At 38.1% G+C, this 26,971-nt stretch overlaps 3 protein-coding genes across 12 annotated transcripts in view; 2 read left to right on the forward strand and 1 right to left on the reverse strand.

The window, feature by feature from the left end:
- Window positions 1-301: 301 nt before the first annotated feature.
- slc47a2.1 (solute carrier family 47 member 2, tandem duplicate 1) lies at window positions 302-13,954 on the forward strand. Of its 2 annotated transcripts, XM_025065413.1 has the most exons (17): window positions 302-661; window positions 1,231-1,332; window positions 1,445-1,513; window positions 1,655-1,803; window positions 1,941-1,983; window positions 2,115-2,159; window positions 2,318-2,415; window positions 2,863-2,960; window positions 3,484-3,665; window positions 3,766-3,874; window positions 4,070-4,145; window positions 4,323-4,392; window positions 4,468-4,600; window positions 4,680-4,774; window positions 5,216-5,276; window positions 5,382-5,582; window positions 13,748-13,954. In XM_025065413.1, the coding sequence occupies exons 1-17, from the start codon at window positions 476-478 to the stop codon at window positions 13,858-13,860; spliced, it is 1,830 nt and encodes a 609-aa protein (XP_024921181.1). In that variant the 5' UTR covers window positions 302-475; the 3' UTR covers window positions 13,861-13,954. The 2 variants fall into 2 exon arrangements, with proteins under 2 accessions (XP_024921181.1, XP_008330948.1); XM_008332726.3 differs by lacking the exon at window positions 13,748-13,954 and having other exon boundaries at window positions 327-661; window positions 5,382-6,645.
- On the reverse strand, window positions 6,848-15,266 carry slc47a1 (solute carrier family 47 member 1). Its single transcript, XM_008332725.3, has 17 exons — window positions 15,006-15,266; window positions 13,965-14,066; window positions 12,602-12,670; window positions 12,357-12,505; window positions 12,232-12,274; window positions 11,890-11,934; window positions 11,532-11,629; window positions 10,957-11,054; window positions 10,746-10,859; window positions 10,484-10,551; window positions 10,063-10,171; window positions 9,568-9,643; window positions 9,427-9,496; window positions 9,203-9,335; window positions 8,786-8,880; window positions 8,335-8,439; window positions 6,848-8,238 (listed from the first exon to the last, which is right to left on the reverse strand). The coding sequence occupies exons 1-17, from the start codon at window positions 15,138-15,140 to the stop codon at window positions 7,879-7,881; spliced, it is 1,869 nt and encodes a 622-aa protein (XP_008330947.1). The 5' UTR covers window positions 15,141-15,266; the 3' UTR covers window positions 6,848-7,878.
- LOC103395129 (transmembrane and immunoglobulin domain-containing protein 1) overlaps window positions 13,958-26,971 on the forward strand; it is a 14,474-nt gene continuing 1,460 nt past the window's right edge. The window contains exons 1-10 of one of the 9 annotated variants that reach the window (XM_025065419.1): window positions 13,964-14,087; window positions 19,133-19,233; window positions 20,428-20,493; window positions 20,587-20,874; window positions 21,528-21,815; window positions 21,889-21,992; window positions 22,088-23,386; window positions 25,305-25,618; window positions 25,710-26,017; window positions 26,118-26,213. In XM_025065419.1, the coding sequence (XP_024921187.1) occupies window positions 20,439-20,493; window positions 20,587-20,874; window positions 21,528-21,815; window positions 21,889-21,992; window positions 22,088-22,111 (759 nt within the window). In that variant the 5' untranslated portion in view covers window positions 13,964-14,087; window positions 19,133-19,233; window positions 20,428-20,438 and the 3' untranslated portion in view covers window positions 22,112-23,386; window positions 25,305-25,618; window positions 25,710-26,017; window positions 26,118-26,213. Of the gene's footprint in view, window positions 14,088-15,401; window positions 19,234-20,427; window positions 20,494-20,586; window positions 20,875-21,527; window positions 21,816-21,888; window positions 21,993-22,087; window positions 23,387-23,732; window positions 24,059-25,304; window positions 25,619-25,709; window positions 26,018-26,117; window positions 26,214-26,762; window positions 26,799-26,971 lie in introns of those variants that run through there. The other 8 variants (XM_025065418.1, XM_008332724.3, XM_017041957.2 and 5 more) reach the window with 8 other exon arrangements.

Here is a 26,971-nt window from a genome sequence, read left to right on the forward strand (position 1 = left end):
TTTGCTTTTTATACCAGATGAAACAGAGAGCAGATTTTACCCTTCACGCTCGGAAAACGTTATTACCTTGACCTCTACTGTAGCGACGTCACAAATATAACTTATATCCCTCCGTAGGAAAGAGCAGATATAATGACTGTTGATCACAGATTTTTTTTCTCTTAAAACTAAAAGCTTATACAAGTTCTATCTAAAACATTTTTTTCAAAAAGTTACCGTGCTGCAGAACTGCTGGGAAATAAACAACCACCTGAGTCTTGGCACCGCTGACGGTCGACAGTAGGTCAGGGGTGGAGAGATCTGAATTAAACCAATGATCCACTGCCCATTTTTACAGACAGCCAGTAAGGTAGACAGACAGTCCCATGGTTATTCATTATTTGCCAGGTAATTGGTTATTGATTATTCCCAGTCTTTTTGTCAGTGTCTGACAGGAATCGAACTATAGGAACATTTTTCCAAAGCTGCTCTCAGAATGGAGGATTTATCCCAAGAAAACACGTGTAAGGGAAAAAATCAGATCAAATCAGACAGATCACCTTCTCCAGCTGTGCGTAGCGTTGACTCATGCTGCGGATCTTGGCTGAAACGTGTCAAGCTCTGGATACCAGTGGAATACAAGAATGAAACAGTTCACTTTCTAAAACTTTCAGGACCTGTGGTAAGATTCTGCCTCAATGTAAAGACTGAAAAAAATGTTTAGTTTTCCTCCAACTGTTAATAGTTAATAGTCACGCACTAGCTAGTTTGATTGCAATGTTCGTCTTTTTGGTTTACAATAATAGAGTAGAATAGAATAAACCGTGTTGTCATTGCAAATTTGTAACACAATCTTGTTCAGTAATTCAACAAGAGCTAATAGGAGCAGATACTCCGTGTGTCTATGACATGAAAAAGTGCTAAAAACCTTTATAAAAGTTTATCTATGACATGAAAAAGTGCTAAAAACCTTCAAAGTTTATTTTCTCTTTTTAAATCTTGTGATCACCCAGATTCTTTCAGAACACCTAAAATCTAGTGTTTTAAGAACTAATGATGTTTGACGACATTTACAAATACAAGTAACGACTGTAAAATCGAAACATGTCATCTGCAAGAAAAATCCAAACTTTTTTTTGCCTTTAAGGCCTGTTTTTATTGATTTCTAATTTAATCAGCCTTCATTTATGTTAGTTCCTCAATGGCCTTCCTGTTATTTATTGCCTTGAAGCATGGTTTTGTTTTTTTTAGTTTATTTCACAGTTGATGAGCTTCCTGATTGGTTTCGTCAGCATGGTGTTCTGTGGTCACCTGGGGAAAACAGAGCTGGCAGGGGTGGCTTTAGCCATAGCGGTGAGAGGCCCGTCTCCATTTTCAGCTTTTATTGGCAATTTGTTCCTAAAAATTATCATTTTATTTAAGCTTTGATGTATTTATTTACAGGTAAATTATGTTTGTTTTACAGGTGATAAATGTCACAGGCATTTCCATTGGCAGTGGTTTGGCATCTACATGTGATACTCTTATCTCCCAGGTATTTAATTTTCTTTTTTTTTTCACATCCACAGGTCAGTTACCAGCAGCAGCTGCTGCTGTGTTCACAAGCTGTTGTTTTCCATCTGTTGTCCTGTGTCTGCTCCTGGATATCGGCTGTTTCTCTGACCCTTCCTCTCAGACCTACGGGAGCGGAAACCTGAAGCGTGTAGGTGTGATCCTTCAGCGAGGAGTTCTGATCCTGCTCCTGGCCTGTTTTCCCTGCTGGGCCGTCCTGATTAACACTCAGCTCATTTTGGTAGCTGTCAGGCAGAGCCCAGAAGTTGCCAGGTGAAACCTTTCCATGACTAATCCACTGCATCTGACCCACAAAATGTCACTAACTAAGTATGAAATGCTCTACATCTGGAGTTGTGTGAGTCGAAGCTCTTGTGATTTCCTGCTTTTCTGTCTTTTCTGCCTCTAAGACTGTCACAGCTGTATGTGAAGATCTTTATGCCGGCTCTGCCAGTGAGTTCAGCTTCCATCATGCATTTACAAAAAGTTTTTCTTTCTTTTTTTATACGCTTTATTGAATAGCTGTTGTGTTGCATTATTGATCTAATTAACTCTATTCACTGCCTTGCCCTGGTTTTCTGCAGGCTGCCTTCATGTACCAGCTGCAGGGGAGGTATCTACAGAATCAGGTGCAGTTCATTTCTGTAAAGTCAATGGTGTGAGACGCCATCATGACTGAAAGTTTGACGCTAGCGAGCTTGTTTTTTCCCGTGTCTTGAAAAGAAACACGTATTTAGAGACAGGGACAAACAGCAGGTGCACTGTTTGCTTTTGCTCTGGATTGCAGGGCATCATGTGGCCACAGGTGATATCTGGAGCTGTGGGGAATGTTTTAAATGCAATCATAAACTACATCTTCCTGACCCTTTTAGACCTGGGGGTTGCGTGAGTACAAATTTGCTTTAAAACTAATTAGTAATTAGAGGGAAGATGTTCAATTAAAAAAAGAGAGAATTTGAAAATGATCCTAACATGGTATTATTATGTGATTTACACTTTCAGATTTGCACAAATTATCATCACAAATACAATGCAACATGAATCTCTTCACAAAAAATTAGACACAATTCTGTGTGTAGGGATAAACTTATGAATGCTGAAACAGGCGTGAACTTAGCGAGTTAGTTCTACTTCACGATGTTCTCTGTTAAAAATAATTAATTAATTTAAAAAACTAAAAAAAACAATTTTTTAAAGGAATTTTTAAGGAAGAAAGTTAGATGTTAAAAAACAGTAGGCTTTTTATTGTTGATTTATTTTGTCTGAGTGACTCCAACGACTGATTCCCTTTGGATTCTCACCTTTTGTTTAATCCTCTTCACTCCTCTGAAGTGGATCAGCAGCAGCCAATGCAATCTCACAGTATTGTTTGGCTGCGTTCCTGTTTGTCTACATCTGCATCAGAGGTCTGCACAAAGCTACGTGGGATGGTGAGTTAAGGAGTTTGAACTTTTGATTTGTTTTTAGGTTTTTTTAGGTTTGTTTGTTTTTACTTTCTTTCATTTCTTTCAATATTTCAATATTTACAAGCTTTACAACTGGCTATCACAGTGATTTTCAAACTCAGGGTCGCAACCGCATGCGGGGTCACCTGAAATTCAAAAGGTGTAATCTGAAATGTCTAGTAATTTATTTAAAACATTACTGCCGCAATCGATGAAAAATAAAAAGTTACAAATGTAAAAATGTGTGATGACAAAATGGGGCCATAAGTCAAAATAGGTTGAGGACCACTGGGTTAAAGGTAAATGTCACACAATTAAATGAACAAAACGTTGACTATTGCTGTTTATGTTAATGAAAAATGAATGCATGTGTGAAAATTATTTTTCAGACATTTTGATAATTTATTGTGCTTTTAACATTCGTTAAATGTCACAGAAAATATCAGTGTCACTAAAATGTTTCTTAGTTCATTTTTGTGAACATGTCGTTCCTTCTCCAATCTCCCAGGTTGGTCTGTAGACTGTCTGCAGGAGTGGGGCTCATTCCTCCACCTTGCCATTCCCAGCATGCTGATGTACTGTTTGGAGTGCTGGCTGTATGAAGTGGCAGCCTTCCTGGCCGGCATCGTCAGTGAGGTGGAGTTAGGAGCTCAGTCCATAGTTTATGAACTGGCTGCTATCGTTTACATGGTGACTTTGCTTTACTGTTGTTTTTAACCACTTAAATATTATAATTACTAATGATTATTTTCTATACTAAAGATGTTTATTTTTCTCTCCTGTCCCCAAGTTCCCATTAGGCTTCTCCGTGGCTGCCAGCATTCGTGTTGGAAATGCTCTTGGTGCCGGGAAAACAGAACAAGCCAAGCTGTCGAGCAAGGTCGCCATCACTGCCACATGTATGAGTTTGAGAAAGAGCTGAAATTTGTCTAATTACAACACAATGACAGGACAGAAGCTGTGGCTACGTCATATATCTTCTACATATACAGTACTTACAAAAGTATTCAGAACTATCCCACAGTCACCGTAACTGTTTATTTTTGTTGCTAAACCATTTCATCACCTTTTTTGTATTTTGTTTTTATTTCCAGGCATCGTCTCGTGTTTCATTGGATTATGTCTTGGTTTTTCCAAGGATGTGATTGGTTACATTTTCACTTCAGACATGTACGTGCCGATTTCGACAGCTGCAAAATATTTGTAGATTTGTAACCGGCGGGCTGGTATATTATTAACACGTAGAGTAATGATATTCTACAGTGTTACTGTAGAATAGTTTCAGACATGGAGAATGTTCGTTGGTTTTCCCCTCATAATCCCATTTCTCTTTTCACCCTCATTCAGAGAATTGATTCAAAGAGTGGCCGACATCATCCAGATGTACAGCTTCATCCACGTTGCTGAGGCCGTTGCGGTATGAATCTGTGTTGAACGGGTCAGTTTAAAAAAACAACCAGGTTTCATGTTAATCTGTGTTTACCCTCTGCAGGGTGTAACAGGAGGTATTGTCAGGGGAGCAGGGAAACAAAGCGTCGGTGCAGTGTGTAACCTGCTAAGTTTTTACTTCATTGGGCTTCCTATTGGGGTATCTCTGATGTTCCCTGTAAAAATGGGCATATTAGGTAATAAAAACAAAAATAACAATGTATGGATTTTTTTTTTAAATTTCATTCAATAATCCTTTTTTCATCTGTGTTGCAGGAGTATGGTTTGGGTTTTTAACCAGTCTCTCCATACAGTCTGTGTTCTTTTCAGTTTTCCTGTGGAAACTGAACTGGAGAAAAGCTACTGAAGAAGTGAGTGTTGACACCATGACATTTTTGTCTATTTAGTGGTTTTTTGTTTTTTTTTTGTTTTTGTTTTTTAATAACAGAGAAGTGTTGTTGTCAAAATTGTACATTTCCTAACATGATAATGGCTCTGGCAGGTAGTCTCAGTCTGTCTGATCCTGTCTCACTCGTAGGCTCTTGTCAGTCTCAGGGTTACTATTAATGTTTCGACAGTAGCTAGAACTAAATCCCACAGCTGCCTGTATAGACTCCCATAGTTATATGTATGTGCATCACGTTGCACAGCACTTGTAATGCTATTTTGAGTGCAGAGGAGGCAAAAACACAAAGGCTGCTCCTAAATTTTTCCTAAGCCAGATGTTCAAGTACAGCAGCAACATGTACGACAACTTTGTCTATATTAAGCCAAATATTATTGTTTTACTAATTCTTTCTTTGTCTGATCAGGCGCTGAAAAGAGCAGGAGTTCAACTCCAAGGGCAGAAGATTTCTGCAGTAGAAAGTGAAGGTACACAAAGGCTACTGAAAGTACTTTGTATTCCCGTGTATGTTTCTGACAGACCGAGCGTAACCACATGTTCGATTCTCTCCTCACTGTCTCTCTCCGTCACAGCGAGTGTTTCTGGTGAGGAGCCAGCCCCCATAGAGACCAGTCTATCAATTTCCTTGACTCCAGTTAAGGTAAATGATGAAGCAGTCGCTGCGGATCAACCTGCGTCAAGTGACGTGCGTCTCTCAGTCAGGCAGCTGCTGGTACGACGTGGATTCGCTCTGCTGCTCATGTTTGTCATCCTCACCACTGGAGTTCTCATCAGTGAGTTCCTCATCAATGTGCTCTAGTTACATGACTGACCAGTGTTAGACCACACGAGTGCAATTGCTTGTCTTCTGAGTCGGTGGTTAGTGGACGGTTCATAGCTGCTTCAGAAAAATTGAATTCAAAACAAGTTATTTTCTTTTTTTCTCTTTTTTTTTTAGATACTATACTATATTGTTTCCCAAAGTTTTTTTGGGGTTGTCTCGCATCATGTTTCTCAGGAGTTTATAAACAATGTCTATCAACTTGGGTCACAAATGTTTGTGACTTTCAAAATATGGGTCCCCAGAAAAAAGTTTGGGAAATACTGGTATATTATCACTGAATCACGTGAAGGTCCTCTAGAAATTATCTGCCAACCTTTTTTTTTACTGGAAGACATTAGCCATAAAAACACATATTATTCTTATAATCTGGGCTTCAAATGTATTAATTGTGATAAATAATTAATAACATTAATTATGTTATATTGAAATAAATTCCAAATGCATTCTTCCGCATAGGTAGAGCGAGACTGAATATCCCATGATTTCACTGTCCATCCATTTATGATAATGATTTTTCTTTTCATCTCACTGGATCTCATTTTTAATGATTCAGATGTCTTACTTTAATGGCCATTTTTAACCAATTTAAAAGCCTTTAAAAGCTATAATTTGCTTGGAATGTAAGAGGAAATAAAAGAAATCCTGTAACACATGCTGTGGGAAAAAGAGCCCTGGTGACAGTGTCAGACAATGTCAAATATTCCACATTCCTGCAGTACTTATTCAGAATAGATGCCATAATTAGGAAAAAAAACATAATTAACAGCTATATATATAACACTTGTGGGTGTCTGCTCTCATCATCAAAGAGAGAAAAGACAGGGTTTTTTTCTCCCACTTTGATCTGCGTTGCCAAATTTGATGATAATGAAAGGTCTGTGCGCTCATGCTGCAAAATGCTGGCTGGATGAAGACGCGTCAAACTGAGCAAATCAACCACCTGTTTACTCCGTGCCAGAGATGTTTAAGATGCTTCTCAGTTACAGCCTCATCGCTTAGCTTATTGTAGCACCCAAAAAAATGCCTGAAGCCTCATAATTAACAATTCCTATAACAATATTAATGCTTGGATTCCGGGAACTACATTATGTTCATGTTGGACAATGTCTGCGCAGCAGTGTCTCCACATTATGTTCATGTTGGACAATGTCTGAGCAGCAGTGAGTTAAATGTCCAAACAAACAAGGACAGAAGAAAGTATTTTATGAAACATTATAGCAGGTTAATTCAGGTCAACTTTATTTTTATAGGATAAAATAATGCTGTTGGTAATTACATGATCTTAAATCAGCATGTAATTTAACCTGCATTTTTTATGGTATCAGATCAAAACAATTTTGCAGGAGGGTTAGATTTTAAAAAACAGGCTTGTTAATTACATTTTTCTGTTGTGAATGCAGATCAGTAATTCTAACACTAGTTAGAGATTTGAATAGAAGAAGCAAAAACATATTTTGCTTTTCTTCTGTACTCTAACGTAAAACAGAAGGGATACTGGTTCAATAAAAACAATGATTCACACAGTGACGTTCGCGTCAGTGCCACCGAAATCTTTCCAGTGGAAATAGAATTTAATAATTCACCTAAAATCCTAGGTAACTGTGCAGTTCATGATGTCTCCAGTCCTACCAGCTGAAAGAATAGGAATAAGAATCAAGCTTTATTTACATGTTATCAAACATGTAAATAAAGCTTGATTCTTGGTTAAATAGTTGCCTGAGCTTCAGTGTTAATCATCAGCAGAGACACTGGCTCCTCACAGAGACTGTAATTTTAGCCTGCTCACCTTCAGAGACTGCAATCAGTGACATGCTGTGGCATCATTAACAAGAGTGGATTTGAAGATTGTGTTGTCACTGTTATTCAACCAGAACTTGTGACACAGTGGCTGAAGGAACCTGTGATTGACTCACTGGTTATAATGCAGTGCAGCAAAACAACAGTTTTTTCAGAGTTATTATTATTATTATTATTGTCAAGGTTTCTATCAGGGTTATATCATTTATATATGAGCCATAAATATATAATGATTCACATGTTTATTTATTAAAACAAGACCCGATTCTGGGTCCGGACCCTGTCTTTGGAAATGACCGAAGCATACAGTGCTACAGGTTCAGGCAGTGAGACCACGGGTTTGTGACTTCATGTGCAGCTTAGAAATTCACTCCTTTTCACTCCAGGAAAAAAAATGGACTCTAATGTCTGCTTGCAAGAACTGTATTCATCCAGTAGATGTCAACATCTCAGAGGTGTAGTGTTGTGTCCAGAAGAGGTAACATTGTAGGAGCAGAGACATTGAGCCAGTTCATAGTTGAGTTGGCACTGGCTTGAGCAGAAAACTCCGGCACAGGAAAAGCAATATGGAAAGCAACACCGACAGTCAGAGCAAGGACCAAAACCAAGGCAGTGAGTCCCCGACGTAAGAACAGCTGAGTGACAGAGAGCAGTTGTTGAGGTTTGGTTGTTGAGGCCGATTTGCTCTGGTCTGGATTCTTCTCACCCAGACCCACATTAGTGTTGTGACCTGGTTTCAGCCCCTGGTCCTGTGTGGTGACTGGACTGTAACCGTCTCCTTCAGAAACTGTTCCGTCCTCCAAACGGACCTTCAGAGGGTGTAGATGACACAGTCACTGTGTGAGTGGCCTTAATTATTCAAGAACGCACAGAACTTGATCAGCTCTTCTTTGTCATTTACTTACAGTGCCGAAACCATCTGAGACATCAGAAACCAACACCTCGTTCTGGTCTGTAACAAGTGCACTTTTCACTACTGATAGCACTTTCTTTCCAGCTCGCTTTTGAGCCTAGAGAAACAGCAGAGTGACCTAGTAAAGACTAGTTGGTATTTCCACAGAAAGCTTTACAAAAATGACAGGTTTTTCAGTGTTAGAATGTCCTGAACCTCAGCATCGCTCTTAAAAACCATCAGTAATGTTCTAAATCATCCATCATCTTATTCCAATTTAATATCTTCCAGTTCAAATTCCACACTTTCTGAGTGTTAATATGATCTCTTAATTTGTGAGACTGCCATCTGGTGGCAGCAGAGATCTCACCTAATGTGACGTTGCAATTTTTTATATTTACTATATAACTATTTTTGCTGCTGTCCAAATCGTTCTCGTTGTACATGGTATAATAAGATCCTACCTTTTGTGAGACTTTATTCCAGTTAAGTGTGTAGATAATGGTGAGAAATAACCCTGTTTGAACCATAACGCAGGTCAAAAGACCCAGCCACAGGCCTACAAGAGAGGACACAACATTTTTTTAAATGTTAACAGTTTCCAAACGATTCACCAAAAAGTTGTTACTTTAAAAAAAAAAATTTAATTGCTATGCGGTCGAATGGATCAAATGGAATTCAATTTAATTGTTGGTGATTTTTTTTTTCTAGTTCTCGATAATAGATTTTGGTACGGCCATAACATGACATAATATAAATAAATGTTTTGACATTTTGTCTCCTTGTTGATACAGCCTTAGGCAAGACAAGCTTTTAAAATTTTTAAAATAAAATTTTCAAAAAACATTTCACGAATTATTCAAAAGTAAATTAAATTGTACCTAAAAGTCCCAGTTTAGCAGGAAACATCAGAGCTATCCCCACCGGCATTCCGACGCAGTAGTAACCAACCAGGTTGGAAACGGCAGCAATTTTTTGCATCCCACATCCCACAAGAATCCCTGTGCAGACACACTGCAAAAAATGAAACACTCAAACTAAATGAAAATAGAACAGTCTATATGTCAGTGTATATCATTCATAATTATATTCAATAATAACCTACCAGTACTGCATCAAAGAACTGGATGAACAGATAAACGTTGAGGCACTGTGAGACAATCTGAACAATGTTCCTGCAAAAGAGTTTAAGACTGTCAGAAATATGGTTGCATTTCAAACGACTGAATGTTTATGGGAAACTCACGTATCTGAGGTGAATATGTAGCCAAGGACTGACTTACAGCTGACAATGATGATGCCCTGAAGGACGCCAAGAGTCCCTGCAGCAAAGACATTCAAGAAGAACTTCTAACTTCTCAATATCTACCTCAATATCTATATGTATTTAATATTCTATACCAACAATGTCAGACTCTTCAATGATCCGATCGTGAGCTCAGTTGTTGTGCTTCCAGTGACAACATCGCACACCTATGTCACATATTAACCTTTATTACCTCATTATTCATTCTTTTTTATTATATATTTACAGGGACCAGCACACTCCTACAGCCTGCTGCCACAGTGTGTCTGCTGTTAATCACGGGAGTGTTTCACGTATACTGTAGGTTAAATGTAAATAATGCCTCCTTTGGGCAGTAAAAGCCCAAAACTTGAACCACTAGTCCCCGGGCTGCCCTGAGGTGTATCAACTTTAATACACCTGACCTTCAAAATATTTAATCCTTTCTTATCTTACCTGATAAAACCAATGACACTTTGGTCGTGACTAAGGCCCTGGCACTGTTTCCAGCCCCAAGAGCGTTGCCAACTCGCACACAGACCGCTGCATTGACACCTAGAGGAATCTACAAAGACTCTGTATTAGTGACTCATTTGACATTCCAGTGAAGGTTTACTTCAGGTGAGAAATCCAGAGTAAATAATGATTATATAACAATGTTACATCATCAGTCCAATACTTTTTTGTTTTCTCTTTAGTCACATCATTGTTTCACTGTTACGTTGTTACATTTGTTTTATATTCAAAACAGTGAAAATGAATGAAATTACAGAGGGTAGTGTATCTACTGATGAATACAGCATCACTGTGACCATTAGAAATGACTAAAGGAGTTGGAGTTAATTTTACTGAAATGAACAGGATTGAAGATCCATACCATGTATACTATGGTTCCAATTTCATCCAAAATATGCTGAGCAGCGAGGGCTGACTCTCCAAGTAGACCTAATAAATGATAAAAAGTCAGATTCACAAATTCAAACGCAGAAAGTTCACAGCAAAACACGTTTGATTTAACACTGTAAAAGTCAAAAGTATATCTCAAAAATTAGCTTTATATTTTCCATAGAAAAATGGATGCACGTGTTTTATCGTCATAAATTTAAAAAAATATATATATTGCAACTCATCCCACTGACCTGACAGGAAACTACTACCATCCCAGATCCACCATTCAAGGCAAACCATAAATAAACTGGGAAGAGCCAACTTCATGTAGGAACCCCATTCCCGCAGAGAGTCAATGGACCAGCCTGCAGAAAGTTTCACAAACAAAAAACATTCTATATGGTTACCTACCTTTTACCAACTGGTTCAAAGTACTGAGTTAATATTAGATTAGAGGTGCACCTGCCCATGTTGGTTCATGGAGTTTCTTCCACCTGATGTATCCAAACAGAAGCAGGCAGATGATGATCTGAGAAAGGCTGTTAGCAATCGCTGATCCACTGCAAAACAGACAAGGCAGACACAACTTTATTTAGACTATAATCAACCTCAAACTAAAGAATAAGTAGCCGAGGTGTAGCCAGGCTCTTCAAAAACCCACAGGAATTCATTTAAAGGAAACGAGGGCCCAGGTTTCACAGAAGAGGACTGAATGATTCACTCTGTAACAAATGTTTGTCCAGCTGGACAAGGGTCAAGCCCCGTCAGAGCTCCCCCTTCACATATAACATGGCTTCCTATTTAAAGAAATTACAAACATAACAATAATCGGCATGGGACTGACCCTATTTCAACCAAAACAATTCTAAAGTTAACATCTAAACCTTCAATACTGTAGCTCTCTGATCTTTTGCCTGCTTTTTTTCCAAAATATTTTTTTCCGTTAGCCCCAGGCCGGCTTCTACACAGCTAGCAGCGGAAGTGGAAGTAGAAAGTGGAGAGACAGATAAAAAAAAACCAACATTACAAACACTTACAGAATCCCCATCTTTAGACTGATAATAAGGACATAATTGACACCAGCGTTAATGATGTTCGCTGCTACGGATGTGTACATCTGTGGAAGGATAATTCCCTGAAAAGCAAAAAAAGGAAAATGACAAAGCGTTAGCGTGACAATAGCCACAACAAAACATGTTTTCAAAGGGTCAAGGTTGAACACATATGAACAGAGTTTATAGATAATTTAGACAGACATTTAACTTAAAGACAACCAAGAATTGACACATGTGATGTAAATGTAATGGTAAAAAAGTTTTGATTATTCTCAAACAATCTGGAAGAATTAACATGTTCATATTTTTCATGTCAAATGCTGTTCTTTTGGGTATTTACCTGGTTTTGTAGATAAGAAACTTGAAGCTGGTGCAGGTACATAGCCTGGCACAGAGAGAGGGAACGAGAGACAGAGAGAGAGAGAGAACAGTCAATAGAACAATGCTAATGTAACCTGTGATTTTCCTGGCTAGTTTTGTTTGTGATTTGTTAGATTAAAATCCAACTTCTATCCAAAGAAAATTAGCCTCAAAGAATGACACTGACTGTTGAACTGTTAAACTTCTGACAATATGTTTAGTTGTCTTTCATTTTCTCTGATGTTTCCTGTCTCCTGTCCTCCTTCACCAACACGTGTCGATACAATAGCATGTATAAGTCGACGTTGCTGTGTGCACTTACTGGAACGGCTGGTAGAAACACTAACAAATAGAGCTGAGCGATTCTGAAAAGAAAACACCATTGTCAAGACAAATGTACCCGTGATCTGGCACATAAAGAGGGACGCTGGGTTTTTTTTAATGTACCTTGCCACCTCCTCCTCCTGATGCAGAAGGATCAGTAACTGGTAGGAGTTTATGAGGACAGCCCAACAAGGTAAACAGAACAGCAGGAGGATGATAATACTCCTTTGGAGGATAACTCCGACCCGTTTCATGTTCTTATTACCGTACGTCTGTGCGATACAAAAGAGAAAATCAAATGTGAATACAGAGGGCTCAAAGACAGGCAGTGTGACAAACGATAGATGCTCAAAATGAGGTTCGCTCACCTGAGAAATCAACGTGTCAGAAGCCACGGATAAACCAAAGCCTGTTGCAGCTGTTGTGACGTTAATAAACTGGTATACAGAAAAATCACAAATGAAAAAAATATACTGTATATACGCAAAATGATTTACACTGACATTTTGTCACATATATTTTTTTTTATTCAAGTGTTAAATAATTTAATTCAGCTGCAAGCTTTACTGCAGCAAAAGGCCTGAACACACAGGACTTTGTTATTGACAGATGCACTAGAGTCTGATTTCAATCCTTCATTGAGTATTCTGTCCTGTATATTCAAGGCAAGGCTAATTCTGTGCTGTATGCTCAAAATAAATGTTTCCACCTCTGTAACATGCAAAATCTTTTTAGTTTCCTTGTAGGATTTCATGGTTGAATCATGACTATTTGCCGCCCTGTTCCAGTTTGTGCAGCAGTTAATCACTAAAGACTTTAGAGCATCAGTCACCGTGCCCTGTTTGCAAGGCCTTTAATCTGCGCTCATTCAAATCTTACATCATTTAAGTAGGTCTGTCAGAAACTGTGTGGGTGGCTACAGTGAAAAAAGACCTCACTGACAATGTTTTCCTAATGAACGTGTGAGAATTAACATATATAGTAGAATTCAGGGAAATGCCTCGCAGAGGCAGGAATATTCCAAGTTAATTTTTTTTTTTTATAAAACCTCTAAGTGTCACAAAATAATTCCAGGATTATTTAAGGCTATTACAGAATTGTAAACCCCAAATGTGTGGTTTATTTAGAACACTGTTCTGCTGCGACCTGTTCAGAAGTGTTAACATACACACATCTGTACTGCAGTACCGCCAGCAAGGAAACTGTTACATTGACCTAGCAAGAGATATATTTCCTGTATGCATTGAGCCATAGAGTCTTCAACAGATGGTGCACAGCATCATTGAGTTCCATTAAGGTGCTATAGAGGGTCATGACATTTTTAGTTGATTATAGTCACAAAAGCTTATGGCATCTAACCTAAGGAACCGGGAATGTTGAAACTACTGCTATGTCAACTGTTATAGACTCTCCTCTGATTGATTACTTCCTAGTGACATCTTATCTACTGCAGACGCTCCACCATGGTCTCCATGTACTCTGTGTTCACCTAATTTGTCACTGTCTCCATCAAGGCCTGGAAATGATGCATGAAACCAGGGGGACAACATTGTACTACATGAAGCCTGCAGGTGCACACTGGCAACATCTGGTCACCACAGCAAATGACAAAGGAGTAAGTCTTTAGCTCAGATGACATGACAGGACAGGTGCACTTTGTAGTAAAAGTTAGAGATACTTTGTAGTTTTTGTAAAACTATTTTCTAATTTGTATTTTTAAAAAGCGTGTACCGCTGAGCCCAGAGCGTATCCAGCCAGTGCGGCATTCCCTATGTGTCCACAGAATATGGTGATGACGGTGGGCAGGAGGATGTTCAGGATTCGGGACAGCAGCTGTGGAAAGAAACAACAATGGTGAGCTGTAGTTCTTTATTTATTGATTGCCATTTATGTCTCTTAAGGTAACTTAAGAGAATATGTTTTATTATATATGTGCACATGCTGCTGTTGCTGTATTACGAAGGTGTGAAACTAAAAATAGTGCAGTAGAGGTAATGAAAGCATTTAATTCAAATTCTAAAAAAAAACAGAAGTTAAAAAAAGAAAATGCAAAAAGCAAAATTCATTCAAAAAAGACTTTCAGTTACCCTAGATTTCAGAAATGCTTCTCTTCTTATGAGCCTGTGTATTAAACGTATAAGATTTCAGAAATGCTTCTCTTCTTATGACCCTATATATAAAACTTACATTACTGCAGTATTCTCTTAATAACAATAACAGTAATATCTATCTATTCTATTTATTTAATCTATTTTTTTTATTCTTTATACTGTCAGGAATGATTAATTTAATGAAACACCATAAAATAATTTCTGGCTGTTCCTCCAGTGAGAAATGTTAATCATCTTAATTCCAAACATTCATGTTCATGTCACTTTAAATGGTTGATTTCAAACCCTTTTATTTGGTTTTACAGCATTCCAGAACAGTGTAAATCTTTAAATATTTGTCGATAATCCGTGCATTTTTCAATCATTTAATTCCCGGCAGGTTTTCTGCAGTTAGAAAGATAAAGATTATCAGTAAAAGCCACCACAGGTGAGGGTGAGGCAGCAAATCGTTCCCAGTATCTGACTTCACTTCTGTTTATCTTTTCGAGTAAAAGACCAGAGTTGCACAATTGTTGAATAAAGTGCATCATCAATAGAAAGCATTGTTTTCACCTGGCAACACACCACACTAATGGATTCATTTGTATGTATTTCAATGATCTCTGCAACAAAGTACCTCTAACAAATCCCCTCACCACCATTTCAACTTTCCCCTACTCACCAGTGGACCTGTGAGCTTCAAGACCTGGTGCAGTTCCTCTCTGTAGGCCAGCGGTAGCCAGCGTCTCACGAATGCAGTCGGGCACATTTTAGAACTGACTTTTGCCTCAGCCTCGTCTCTATCTGCCCCTGCCATCCTGGCAACAGAGTGTCAGGCAGTGGCCTCTAAACCCGCGGTGGCCTGTGGAAGTTTAACTTGAAGCCAGCTTTTTGAGACCAACGGAGGAAAGAGGACAGAGTACAGAGAGAGGGGGCGGGGGGGTTAAAAGCTAAAGGGACAATCGTGGAAGGAGGGATCAGGCGAATGAGAGAGCAGGGGAAGGCAGTGTGTCTGGGTTTAGAAACACCACACATCTTCAAAGTTACTGATACAATAATAACACCAGGGAGGGAGAGAGGGGGAGAGATTGTATTCAAAATGGAGGCTAAAGGGACTCTTATTGACTGAGTGACTTATTTATTGGCAGAGCAAACAAGTGAAAGAGTTGATCAAGGTGAGAGCCATAGGTGAAATGAAGATATGGCATAGAGATATGGTTCATATAGGTCAAACGTATTCAACATAACGTTGTAGTTTGTTTTGTGTGTGTGTGTGGTATGGCCACCTGTGGGGACATATGTATAAAACACTGTTGTTGTGGGGACAGTTTTTGTCTGAGTTGAACGTTTTGGAGTTAGGATTAGAATTAGGATGAGGATTGAGTTTAATGGCTCGTGCATGCTAACGACTTCAGGAGTGAATTGTTTGTGCTTGGTTTGTCCTTGCAGAGCTCAGCAGTAATCTCGTGGGGAATGTTTGGACGTTGTACACAGCAAGTCCCACTGAAGGCGTAAAAGTTACAGCTTTTACGTGTTCCCTTTGCACGTCTGTCTCTCTCTCTCTCTCTTTCACTCTCCTTCTTTGTGTGTGTGTGTGTCAGTGGTTGGTTTGTTAACCTCTGAGCTTATCATGCTCCCAGTGTACTTTGACCCTGCTGTCTCTATCCCTGTATGGGACCTGTATTCATTCATTTCTACCTGACTTTATTGTGAACCACAACTTCTAATGAGAGCAAATGATTATCAAATGATTACGTGTCATTCAGACAGTTACTCCTTGCGATTAAACACTGATGAACACATCCACTTTCACAAGCATTCATGTTAGTGTGTGTGTTGTTAGCAGAGCAGAAAACAAAACGCTGGTGAGTGGATGTTTGTTTATGTAAGTTCCAATAATAACATGTGCTGCAATTGTTGTCAACCTTTGACCGTGGACCATGTTTTCAAAAGCCAGTGTGTAACCGTGAAGGCTGAGTGTTTAACTTCAGTTTGTAATACACCACAGGCGACGTTCCTGTTCCTCCTCGGTTTAATATAATACTGCAACATAAACTCATCAGAGAAGGATTTTTTTTGTCTTATGGTGCAGCTAAGGTCTAAACCTTTTACTGACAGTTCACTCACTCTTGATGAATGCGCCTTTTCTGCTAAGATTTGATGTCCAACTAACTTCTGATTTAAAATCCCACAGTTTATTGTTTTATTTTCGATAAACTTTCCATTAAGGGCAGTCTATACCAGTATGTTTATGGGAAATCAAGCATATCATAACCGAGGTTATAAAAACACTATGACTATACAATATTTGAAGTCACTTCTGAAACCAGCAGGTGACAGTATGGTTGACTTATATGCCATTTAGTGATGTGTCTTTTTAACAGAATGTGAAAGTAACTGAGTAGAACAAATACCTGTAGCTGATGTGAAATAGTACACACCGAGATGCCTTTGTGAAGGACATACTGTGTCTGTGGCGAGTGAAGTAAACCATTGACAATAGGTCATCTATGCAGTAGTGACTTTCTTAAGCAGAATACTCCAAGCCACTTTTTGTAATAATCTGACCAAGGAGCTCCAGGCCTTTGCAGAGAAGCAGTGAAGGTATTGAGTCACACTGACGATTGGCTTTGGCTGAGCTCGTAGGTTTGCTCCTCTCTTACTGTCTTGCTGATTTAAATTTGAAAATTTCAAAGTGTTCCAGTGTGTGGCAGCGAGTGGCACGCTGTATATTAGCAGCGGACGTAGCCGTCAGTAGCTATTAGTCAGCAGCAGTGAAAGATGCCGCAGTGTGCTCAGCTGCTTCTCAAAGTAAGATCTTAAGAATGGATGTCCAGGAGAAATCAAGGCTAAATCTCGCTTGAGATTTAAATGTTTTTACACTGATAGTCTACTGTGGTCTTTGACAAAACATGAAACATTTTCTTAATTAGAACTTTATTGTTAGAAAAAGAATAGATGGCAAATTGCACATGGGTGGATGTCACTTTTTTGGTCACATTCTCAATGAGAGGTTTAATAAAATCAGTACATTATTTTAAAAAGGGCCAACACTACTGAATAAGACCACCAAATGCCCAGGTGAATGTTTATTGATGTTATAAAATGTAATAATAGTTCTTGGAAAGTTGTTGCACAAGTGTTGTAATGCTGAGTGAGTGAAAGAGGAGCCAGGAAAATGGCCGACTACTAGACAAACACTTTCTTCTGCTTTACTTAGATTTCACATTCTTACTCTTATATAGAACTAAATGTATTGCTTTATTTATTGTATATAATTGCCTAGTATCAGCCTTCTTATCATTTATTTTGTCTTGCAAGACACAGAGTACGGTAGTCTCCAGTGTAGTCTGGTGTTTGGACTGAGCTGCACTGCCACCAATTGGCAGCCAGTGTAGGTGAAACAAAAAAGTTTTCAGATCATGATGGCCAGACAGAGGGCTGAAGCCAGAGAGCAGTTTTGTAAAATACATTTAAAATAATAATAACTGTATTTTTTCATGCCCACAGAGATAATCATAGACTTAAAACACTTAAACTTTTATCATGTATCATATTAATGAATGACTCCAAGTGACTGCTCTAAAAGCCTGTCGTAACAGTTAATCAATGTCTCTCTCTAGTGGGTGAGAGAGGGAGAAAACACATCATCTGTTATTGTTAAACTTTTTTCTATTATGTCTAGCTTTTCTTATTCCTTGTCTGACCTTTAGTCAAGATCAAAGAGTTAAGATACGTTACCTGTAAGCCTTTTGGTAAACTATTCAGCAACTTTTTATGGTCTTTGCTTAGGTTTTTCCAAGGATAAGATAACCTTTAGTCATTTTTGCTTACACTTGTCTAGAAGCATTGACATAACCCCGGTGTAGTGCCCAGAGATACATGGCTAGACTTTTCACCGTTGTGAGACTTGTGACATTATCCATATACATTGGGTTATCTTTATAAAAAAAAAAAAAAAAGGAAACCTGTGTTTTCTTAATGTGTGAAAATGCATTTGTGCGCCGGTTAATTGTAATATCCGTTGTTAATATCCGTTCGCATACAATGTAGAGGAACATAGCTACAATTTATGCATACACACTTGACGCATGACACACAGTATGACATATAGACATAGCATAATTTCAGGAAAGGTATATAAGGGAAACAACGTAACTGTGAGCTTGTGTGTGTCTGTGTGTTTATCTTCTTCATCTGTGGTGGACTTAGTTTTTCTAAGCAAATACTGCTGTTATATATATATATATATATGTGTGTGTGTGTGTATATATATATTAAACCAGGTGACCACCAGAGGACAGCATGATGTCTTACCTAATACCATATTCCTATCGACCAGACCCTTTATCTGGATGTAGATCATAATTGGCAATTTGCTGCATGTTGCCCTTGTCGGGAATCCTCAACCGAATTATATTGTTCACATTAAATAAAGATACGGCCCATATGTATTATATACTGCAATGGTAGCCGTAGCCAATGTTCCATTACTTGAAAATAGAATAGTTAATGCTTTACAGGCTTTTAAAAAACCTTGTAACCGTGCCTATAAATATTACATGAATGTGCTTTAATACCTCCTTCCACACCCAAGAGATTTTAGTGCCATTGTTACGACGTTGGCCAATAAAAACTCCTCCAGTGTTTACACATTATAGTCATGCACGTAATTACACAACAAAGATTTAGAGAGAAATATGGGAAAGGGGAAGATTGAAAGGGTGTTGGCAAGGATTGGTTGGCAGAGTGATGAGAAAGCAAATTAGCAAGGAGTAAAGGAAGTTGTTAAAATGCCCTCACCACCAGAAGATCCATATAAGAGTTCCTGACACCTGATGACAGTCCTTCACGCTGGGAACATCAGCAATAACGTGTCAAGAAGAATTAGCAGGAAACAGAACGACCAGGTAAGACCCGGTCCTAGTTCTCTTGTATTATTACATCAATTTGAGATTATATTTATATTAATACATAAATATAATTTTCATCCCCACCTGTGATTGTACAGAATTTACACTGTATTTTGTTGTTAAATATCAATTTTTAATTTAGTAACAAAGGCAAAAAAAAATGTGCGTGTATACTTTAATATCCCAGGAAGCAAGACAAACAATTTTTAAATACAAACAGTGAAGGTTTTATCATGTACGACTAGTGCAGGATATTTGGATTCTAGTCCAGTAAGTATGTTTTATAAGCACTTTTATTATATTCTAGCACTTTTCACAGATAAAGATCAGATATCATGAAGTTCTTCAAGATATCATTAAAACAAAAGTGGTCTACATAAAATTGAGCACATTGGCAGACAAAACAGAAACACTGCGAAAGGTCGACATAAAACATCGCTATCAAAAGATTAAAGGGTCTCGTAAAAGACATCACAAAAAGTCCGTCTGAACGAAATTATCTGCAGCTGCTTCTTGGTTTAAAACTTCAAAAGTTTGTGTTTATTAAATTTTAAGACAATCAAAAGTTACTAGTAAGTGGAAAGCCGACCAAAAACAGCAACTACGTTTGTAAGTATAGATAATTAACTAAACATTAGGACAGACACATAAATAATAATTAGAGCTAATCTAAATTAAATAGGTAAAGACTAACCAACAATATAGATAAAATATATTAAAAAGGAGAGAGAAAAAAGGTCTGACAAAAAGTTGTTAAAGGTTAGCAATTTTTACCATCATAAAATAGATATGTTCGCTTCAGTTAGCCATTCCTTCAACTCTCCTATGATGTTTTCCACACTTTGACACAAATATAGAAAATATTGACAGGGCTCGCCCCCCAGTTTGGGAACCTTTGCCCTGATGTTTAATGAAAGTGTCCAGGAAATAATACAAAACACCCTGATATTTTTCCACATGGGCATTTGTTGCCCTAATAGGAACCTTATGTGTGTGTGCTCTTGTATGTTCACCAAAGTATCAGTTTCTATTATTCATATTGTATTTAAAATGTCGTGTTATATTTATTATGTGTTGTTGGTAAAGGGAAACTTTAATTCAAATGCAGTTTCCTACTTCACCTTAAGTAACTTTTTTTTAATTTAAAATGAAAGTAATTAACTTTTAGTGTTCTTTCTCAATTTGTCCAAGACAACAGTAAAATGAAGTTGGTGCTCCGAGACCTTCTCTTCATCTTCTGTGCAGCCCAGACAATAGGTAGTAGACTGTGATTTACATTTTTATTTGGCTTCCACTTAAATTATTCATTGCTTCACTGAGCGACCCTTCTAAAAGGTCATTATTCTTAAGGTGTCAGGATCCAGTCAGACCCAGCATCCAGCGGTGGTGTAATACAGACAGAGCTGAAGACGACAGTGTCTCTGCTGTGCCAGCCCGAGGGCAGCGCCGAAACTGAGACTGATGAAGAGCTGGTGTGGCTGAGAAACGGCGTTATGGTCAGCCTGAAAGACGATAATAAAATAGGACGCAGCAGCGTGTGCGTTACACCTGTTATCTATGAAGATAACGAGGCTACGTTCACATGTCACCTGAGCAACAATGCCACACGGAGGGCCTCCATCACCCTGAACGTCACATGTGAGTTCTTCCGACACTCGACAACACCCAAAATTATATGTATTATATATTCTTTAGTTTAGGATTAAAAGCGACATGTAAGGGACATCAATAAAGTTGATAAAACCAGACCAGGAGAGAACAAGAAATTAACTAGAATTTAAAACAGGACCTTCTTGCAGAAACCTTACTAGAAATTTTGTAAAAAGCCAAGGTTTAGGCCAAAAAACAAATGTTGAAAAAAAGTCATAGTCAAGTCTGGAGAATTCAATAATTACTGTATGGAACCATCAATGAAACACAGGAGATGCTCTGTAATGGTTTAGGGCTGCATTTCAGCTGGTGGAACTGGGCACCATAAACACCATTACACATATGAGTAATAGGCGAAAGACTAGGCTGGAGGTGGCAGAAATAAAGATGCTGAGATTTTGACTGGGTCAGTCAGCAGGGTGGACAGGAAGTTAGAGTTTGAGTTCGAGTTAAAGAGTTAAAGTTAAAAAAAATTGAGGTTCAGACGGTGTGGACATAGGTTGAGGAGAGATAGTGGAGATATTGGACAAAGAATTTGGGGGATGAAGCTGCCAGACATGAGGAGAAGAGGAGATTTATAGATGAGTGTCCAAAGAAGTAGTCACACTTTGGTTTATTTTTCTCTTCCAATTCCTCTGTAGATCCTCCGGAGCTCTCTGGGTCAGCAGAGGTTTCTGTAGAGGACTCAGCAGACCTAATCCTCAATTGTGATATCTGGGCCAATCCTCCAGTCTCGTCTGTGTTGTGGACACTGAATGGAAGTGAAGTGGATCTCGTAGCAGGTCGTTTCACAGTCAGTAACGATGGCTTTACAGGTCGTTTGTCCAGCACAGGCATTGAGAGAAGTCTCCATGAGGGCGTTTATCAATGCACTGTGGTCTCTCCTATGTATGGAACATTCAGCAAGTACTTTCAAGTCACAGTTACAGGTCAGTTTACACAGTCACCACATCACAACATTGAGTTTATGTAATTGTCTAATAATGTTTTCCTCGTCTGTAGAAAAGACCATTAAGTTTCCATTGATGCCCATGATAGCAGGGATTGTGGTGGTCTGTCTAACGTCACTTCTGGCTGTAGTTGCTCGATGGCGCACATTCGTCAAGGTAAAAGCACGTGTACTTCTTGGCTAACTGTGATTGATTGTGGATCACTTCTAACACACAAATATTTACGGTCAATTTCATCTCTCTTTTGACAGTGCTTCAAGTCATGTAAAAACTAAAAGGCCTTCAACTACACCAGAAGAGCCCAAAAAAAAGTGCTGTTGGTTTATATTTGCCTTTTTTTTTAGATTACAGTTTAGCAAATGTGCAATGACATTTTGGTAGAATGTGCTTTGGTGCTATTTTTAACCTCGGTAGACAAGGTTAAAAATAGTGGAGCATAGATCAATTCACAGACGAGACCTTGTATTAATTTTAGATTGTTTCCATAACTGTGGACAAACCATTGCACCATTAAATAAATCACTAAGACTAAGACTATTCATATTAGACCATGATACAAATAATATTGTTATATTTTTTACCAGATCACACATTTTATGTTATATTAAAGCAGACCTTTACAGAATTAATGTAAAGACCTAAGGTAAAAATATTTATTTCAAAAATACCTTTTATTTACCCCTACAAATTCCCTGTAACCCATCTATGTAATTATTAGGAATCCAAAAGCTACGCCAAATTTAAACACCTTAATTATCTAATCTAATCGTAGCCAAATAAAGATGAGATTATCCGTAAGACCATTACTTTTCTGTTTTAATGCACAAATAAATTACTTCTAACATAACTTTATTTTTGGGAGGGGTGAGGGGTTATAGTTTCAGGATGTATTTGGTGTTGTTTGATGACAACATATTGTAGATGTTAATTGGAATAGCCTGGTGTTGTCAAGGCATACGGTCCGTTGCCCAATAAATGTGTGTTTAATTTTTTTAAAGTTAATGTTATATTACTATTTAATGTTAAAAAATGTCTTCTCCGGACAATACATGAATAAATAATAGATTGTTTTTTTTGTAATTGCAAGAATTTTATAAACTAGTTAAATGTCAAGATATACACTTATTATTGTTTGTCTATATGTTTTATTCCCTTATTTTAAACTTCCAGAAGGATTCAATAAAATATATATATGTATGATATATGTAATATATATTGTAATATATATTCAAAATCATGCCTTGATACATTTGGCTGATGTATGCGGTGACTCTTTAAAGAAGTAGAACAACAATACAAAAACCTGTTTAATAAATGTCAAACTCTTGGTGTCTGAACTTTAACTCCTGACTTATGATACAACCAAGGCTTGTTAAAAACATGTTATACATTTACTCTTAATGAGACCAAAAAAGGACAAGGACTACCATGTCATGTCAAGGTCAAGGTCTAAAGCTTTGTGATCTTACCAATAAAAAATACCTTACAGCTTCACATAAAACAGCAGGATGAGCACGTTTGCCAGGAAGGCAGTTTCCTGAGGTGAGCAGGTACGTACGGCTCAAGGCTATTGTCTACATCGCTTTTTTATTGTGAAAAAAGCTCATTTAGTTCAATGTTATATATATCTAAAGTCTTTAATACAACACATAATCCTTTACACTCTATCTATAGCGTTATGTATTATTTTTTATTTAATGAAAGTATTATAAAGAAAAAACCCTACCTTTCTTTAAACTACAACAAATAAACACGACATTGGACACATTTCTAATGAAGGCCAATAGTGACATCTGGTGGACAATTTAGACTGCATGTTTTTCTTTTAATTAGTGATTAAATAAAACGCAAATGGTATTCTTGGGAATATAGGTTGATAAAATATTCAGTTGTTCATCTTGATGTTTATTATTTATAATGGAATATAGTTATTTTCATATATACCAAAACAGGTCATTTTAATGTGGCGTCTGCCAAAAAATATTTTAAGTTCTACTTGATTGTCTACATTAATCATTTATAATAAATAAGTGTTTTAAGTTGACTTAGGCTTCGAGGCTTAGCGTCTGACGTCACAGCGGCGACCCTGCGTGAAGGGCGTGGTGTTGAGCTAGTGAGTGCGGTCTGCGGTCCGCCGCCAAATTCAAACAGAGAAAGAAAGGAGAAAAAAGGGAGAGCTAGAGCTGAGATTTAGGAGAGAGAAAACTTACAACTGCTTTAAGGTAAGCTGTGACCGATTGAAAAGACTCCTAAACTAAATAATGTGAAGCTGATCAACATCTAATCGTTTTTTAAATTAAAAATAGCAACGTGATGCGCTAATGCTGTTTTTAATAAAACCGACCGACATACTCACGTACTGTCCACGTTGTGTTTATCGTAGACTTATTTTTAGCATAAAATGTTTACGCACGTTGGATGTTTTAACATATTTACACATGTGTAAATCTATTCCTATGTCCTCGCTGGCTGCTTTTTTTAAAATTGTGAAGATTAGGATTAAAAGAGACGATGTGGTCATTGTCTCCTTTGTTTTCCTGTTGTTCAGTTAGTAAGGAGCATGTTTCACAAAAGTTTTTAAGTATAAGTATTTAATCTGAAGAATGTACTATCAATGAGTGAAGCCTTTATTGGCTTAGATAGTCTTAAAAGGTTATAGTTTTAATATACAAAATAAAAAATGATTATTCATTACAATGATTAAATAATTGATTATCAAAAACTCAAATCAGTATAAAATCAGTTTTATAGTATAACAACAAATAAAACAACATAGGAGCCTGACTATAAAAAAAATAGAGTTGGAGGGAATATTGTAAGAATGGGTGATATAATTAATTACATGTTTAGAATTAATATTTGGGACAAAGATGTATGGTTCTTACTTCATTTGCATTCTTTTTAAAAAGTATGATAAAATGCAAGAGGACAGGGAAGCAATCCTGCACACTAGTGGCAGTTAATCAAAAGGTAAACAACTTTCATTTGGATTCTGACCTCTGTCTCATATATCTGGCAACACTACCAGCAGGGAGTTCCAGTGTCTGGGGCCTCTGGATTCAAAGTCTTCGTCCTCTTTTGTTTTTTGCTGAGGCTGTGGAACAGTTAAAATAAGAGCCCATAGTGGGGGTCTCAGTCTGTTAGTGGGGCTAATGTTATTTAAAGAATAAAGAGCAAACATAAGAGTCTGTGATAAAGAAACTATGTGCTTTTGATTCTAACTAGTTACTCTGACTGTTAATCATAAAACCATGAAATAATATGTAAAGTTCCGCTTCAGAATGCAAACATTTATTTTCACTATTTTAAGAACCTATAACCTAATTTACTTTGGAGAACCAGAGAAAAATACAAATAGTAAGATTCATGCCCAAATACTTCCCCATAGAAGTAAAGAACTCAAAATTACTTAAATATTCTGCAGTGTACTTGAAAATAATATCTTTATGTTTAATGCTGTTATCTTAGTCGTCATGGCATCCTCAGTGATGGATGGAGTTGGCAGGGCTGTGGTGGGAGTGTGGCGGGCACATACAGTTCTGGATGAGTCTGATGGTCCTGACAGCTCCCCAGAAGTCCCAGACCATTTCCGCAAGCTTCGTTCTACGTCTTCACTCAACTCTCTGAGGATGACGTTACGCAAACGTCTCCCACTTCGTTCGGTCCAGACCAACTCCCTTCCTGAGAATCAGACTCAGACAAAGCCTAAGGAGCAACCAAAGCCAAGCACGATGCGAAAACTAACACGAAGTGCACGGAATTCTGTCACTGACCTCTACCAGGTGAGATTCCTGGAAACCACACTGCTTTATATTAACATTTGAAGTTTTTCCATCTCATCCTTTGTTGTTTGTTTTTCTCTCTCTCTCTTAGAGGCTGCAAAAATCGAAAGAGTTTTCACGTGAGGATTGTTTGGTAGCAACCCCTGGCAAAGTCTATGATGAGGAGGGAATGGATGTTTCAAATTCTCACACTCCAAGGTGCACCCCTGGTCGACGTGCAACACCCAGACGGACCCCGAGATCGTCATCCAGATCTTGCCGTACACCAGGTTCTAGAGGAAAAAGAACCCCTGAGGCTGGAGTACGGGGAGTTAAAACAGGGGGAGGTAGGAGACAGTTGGTCCGAATGGCAGCCCTGCGCAGCCCCTTTGCTTCACCCAACACCCAGAGCCAGAGGATGTGAGTTTTTTTTATTAAATACAGACCATATGCTGCATTTATACATCATAAAGCATAGGTTTCATACATGTTATTGTTTGTATCTTCTCTCGTGTAACAGAAGGTTTGACAAAGATTTGGAGTCGGTGTCTAGTGGACTCAGAAGACTTAAACATCTGTCGAAGGCCTTTGATGAAATGATTGGAAAAGACGACAGGTAGGAAGCGTCTTCATTTAAACCGTATTTATCGTTTTTTGTTTATTCTAAGGATCTGTGGTTATATTTAATGGTCTTATCCTTCCTGGTGTAGTCATGCCTGGGGAAGAGCACAGACTCATGCTGCCTCCCCTCCCACTAAAAGAATCTTATTTTGCACTGAAGCTTCTGGGTCTCCACATTTCCTCCCCTCCCCCTGCACACATTCTTCCCGCCTGGATTTTTAAACTGGATCTGTGTTACTGGTATTTGGATGGGGGGGAGTTCAGGGGGACAGCAGCAGGAGAGCATATGGGTTGTGGGAACTGAGGCCATACAAAATGACAAAAATGTGCCTTTGAGTGCCTGCAGTCTACTGGCATCACTTCCTGTGTTGACTTTTAAAATTTCAAGCAGCCATAGAAAATGAGTTCCTCAGTGAGTGCCTCACTGAAAAGCAGTGAGGCTCACAACAACAGTGGCTTTGTGCCTATCAGTGAAGCCACTGTATCTGAACGTCATCCTGTGAAAATGTACAAAATATACAAGTGTGTTTTTCCTCTACAACAGGCGGGTCAAGTATTCTCTTATGGAGTAGGAAATAAGGTAAATTTCAATAAAGACAAATATGCTTTGGAGAAATGCAGCATATCCATTGAATGAATCTAATTTTGTGACTTGTAACTGCATGACAGTGTTTGCCTGATGTTTGCCTTTGACAGCATGAAACCCATTATATCTCTGCCTGTCACAGACAGAATCTACTTTTTGTGATTTTG

Source organism: Cynoglossus semilaevis, chromosome 19 (assembly GCF_000523025.1).
Source record: "Cynoglossus semilaevis isolate Cse_v1.0 chromosome 19, Cse_v1.0, whole genome shotgun sequence".
NCBI classification, from domain to species: Eukaryota; Metazoa; Chordata; class Actinopteri; order Pleuronectiformes; family Cynoglossidae; genus Cynoglossus; species Cynoglossus semilaevis.

Coding starts and splice junctions, on each gene's coding strand:
- slc47a1 (XM_008332725.3), bottom strand. CDS start 15,140: ATGGCAGGGGCAGATAGAGACGAGGCTGAGGCAAAAGTCAGTTCTAAA. Junction 12,275..12,356: donor CAGGAGGAGGAGGTGGCAAG/GTACATTAAAAA, acceptor TTTTCTTTTCAG/AATCGCTCAGCTCTATTTGT. Junction 9,336..9,426: donor AGTTCTTTGATGCAGTACTG/GTAGGTTATTAT, acceptor CATTTTTTGCAG/TGTGTCTGCACAGGGATTCT.
- slc47a2.1 (XM_025065413.1), top strand. CDS start 476: ATGGAGGATTTATCCCAAGAAAACACGTGTAAGGGAAAAAATCAGATC. Junction 1,984..2,114: donor TCTTTATGCCGGCTCTGCCA/GTGAGTTCAGCT, acceptor GGTTTTCTGCAG/GCTGCCTTCATGTACCAGCT. Junction 5,583..13,747: donor CACCACTGGAGTTCTCATCA/GTGAGTTCCTCA, acceptor GTCTCCATCAAG/GCCTGGAAATGATGCATGAA.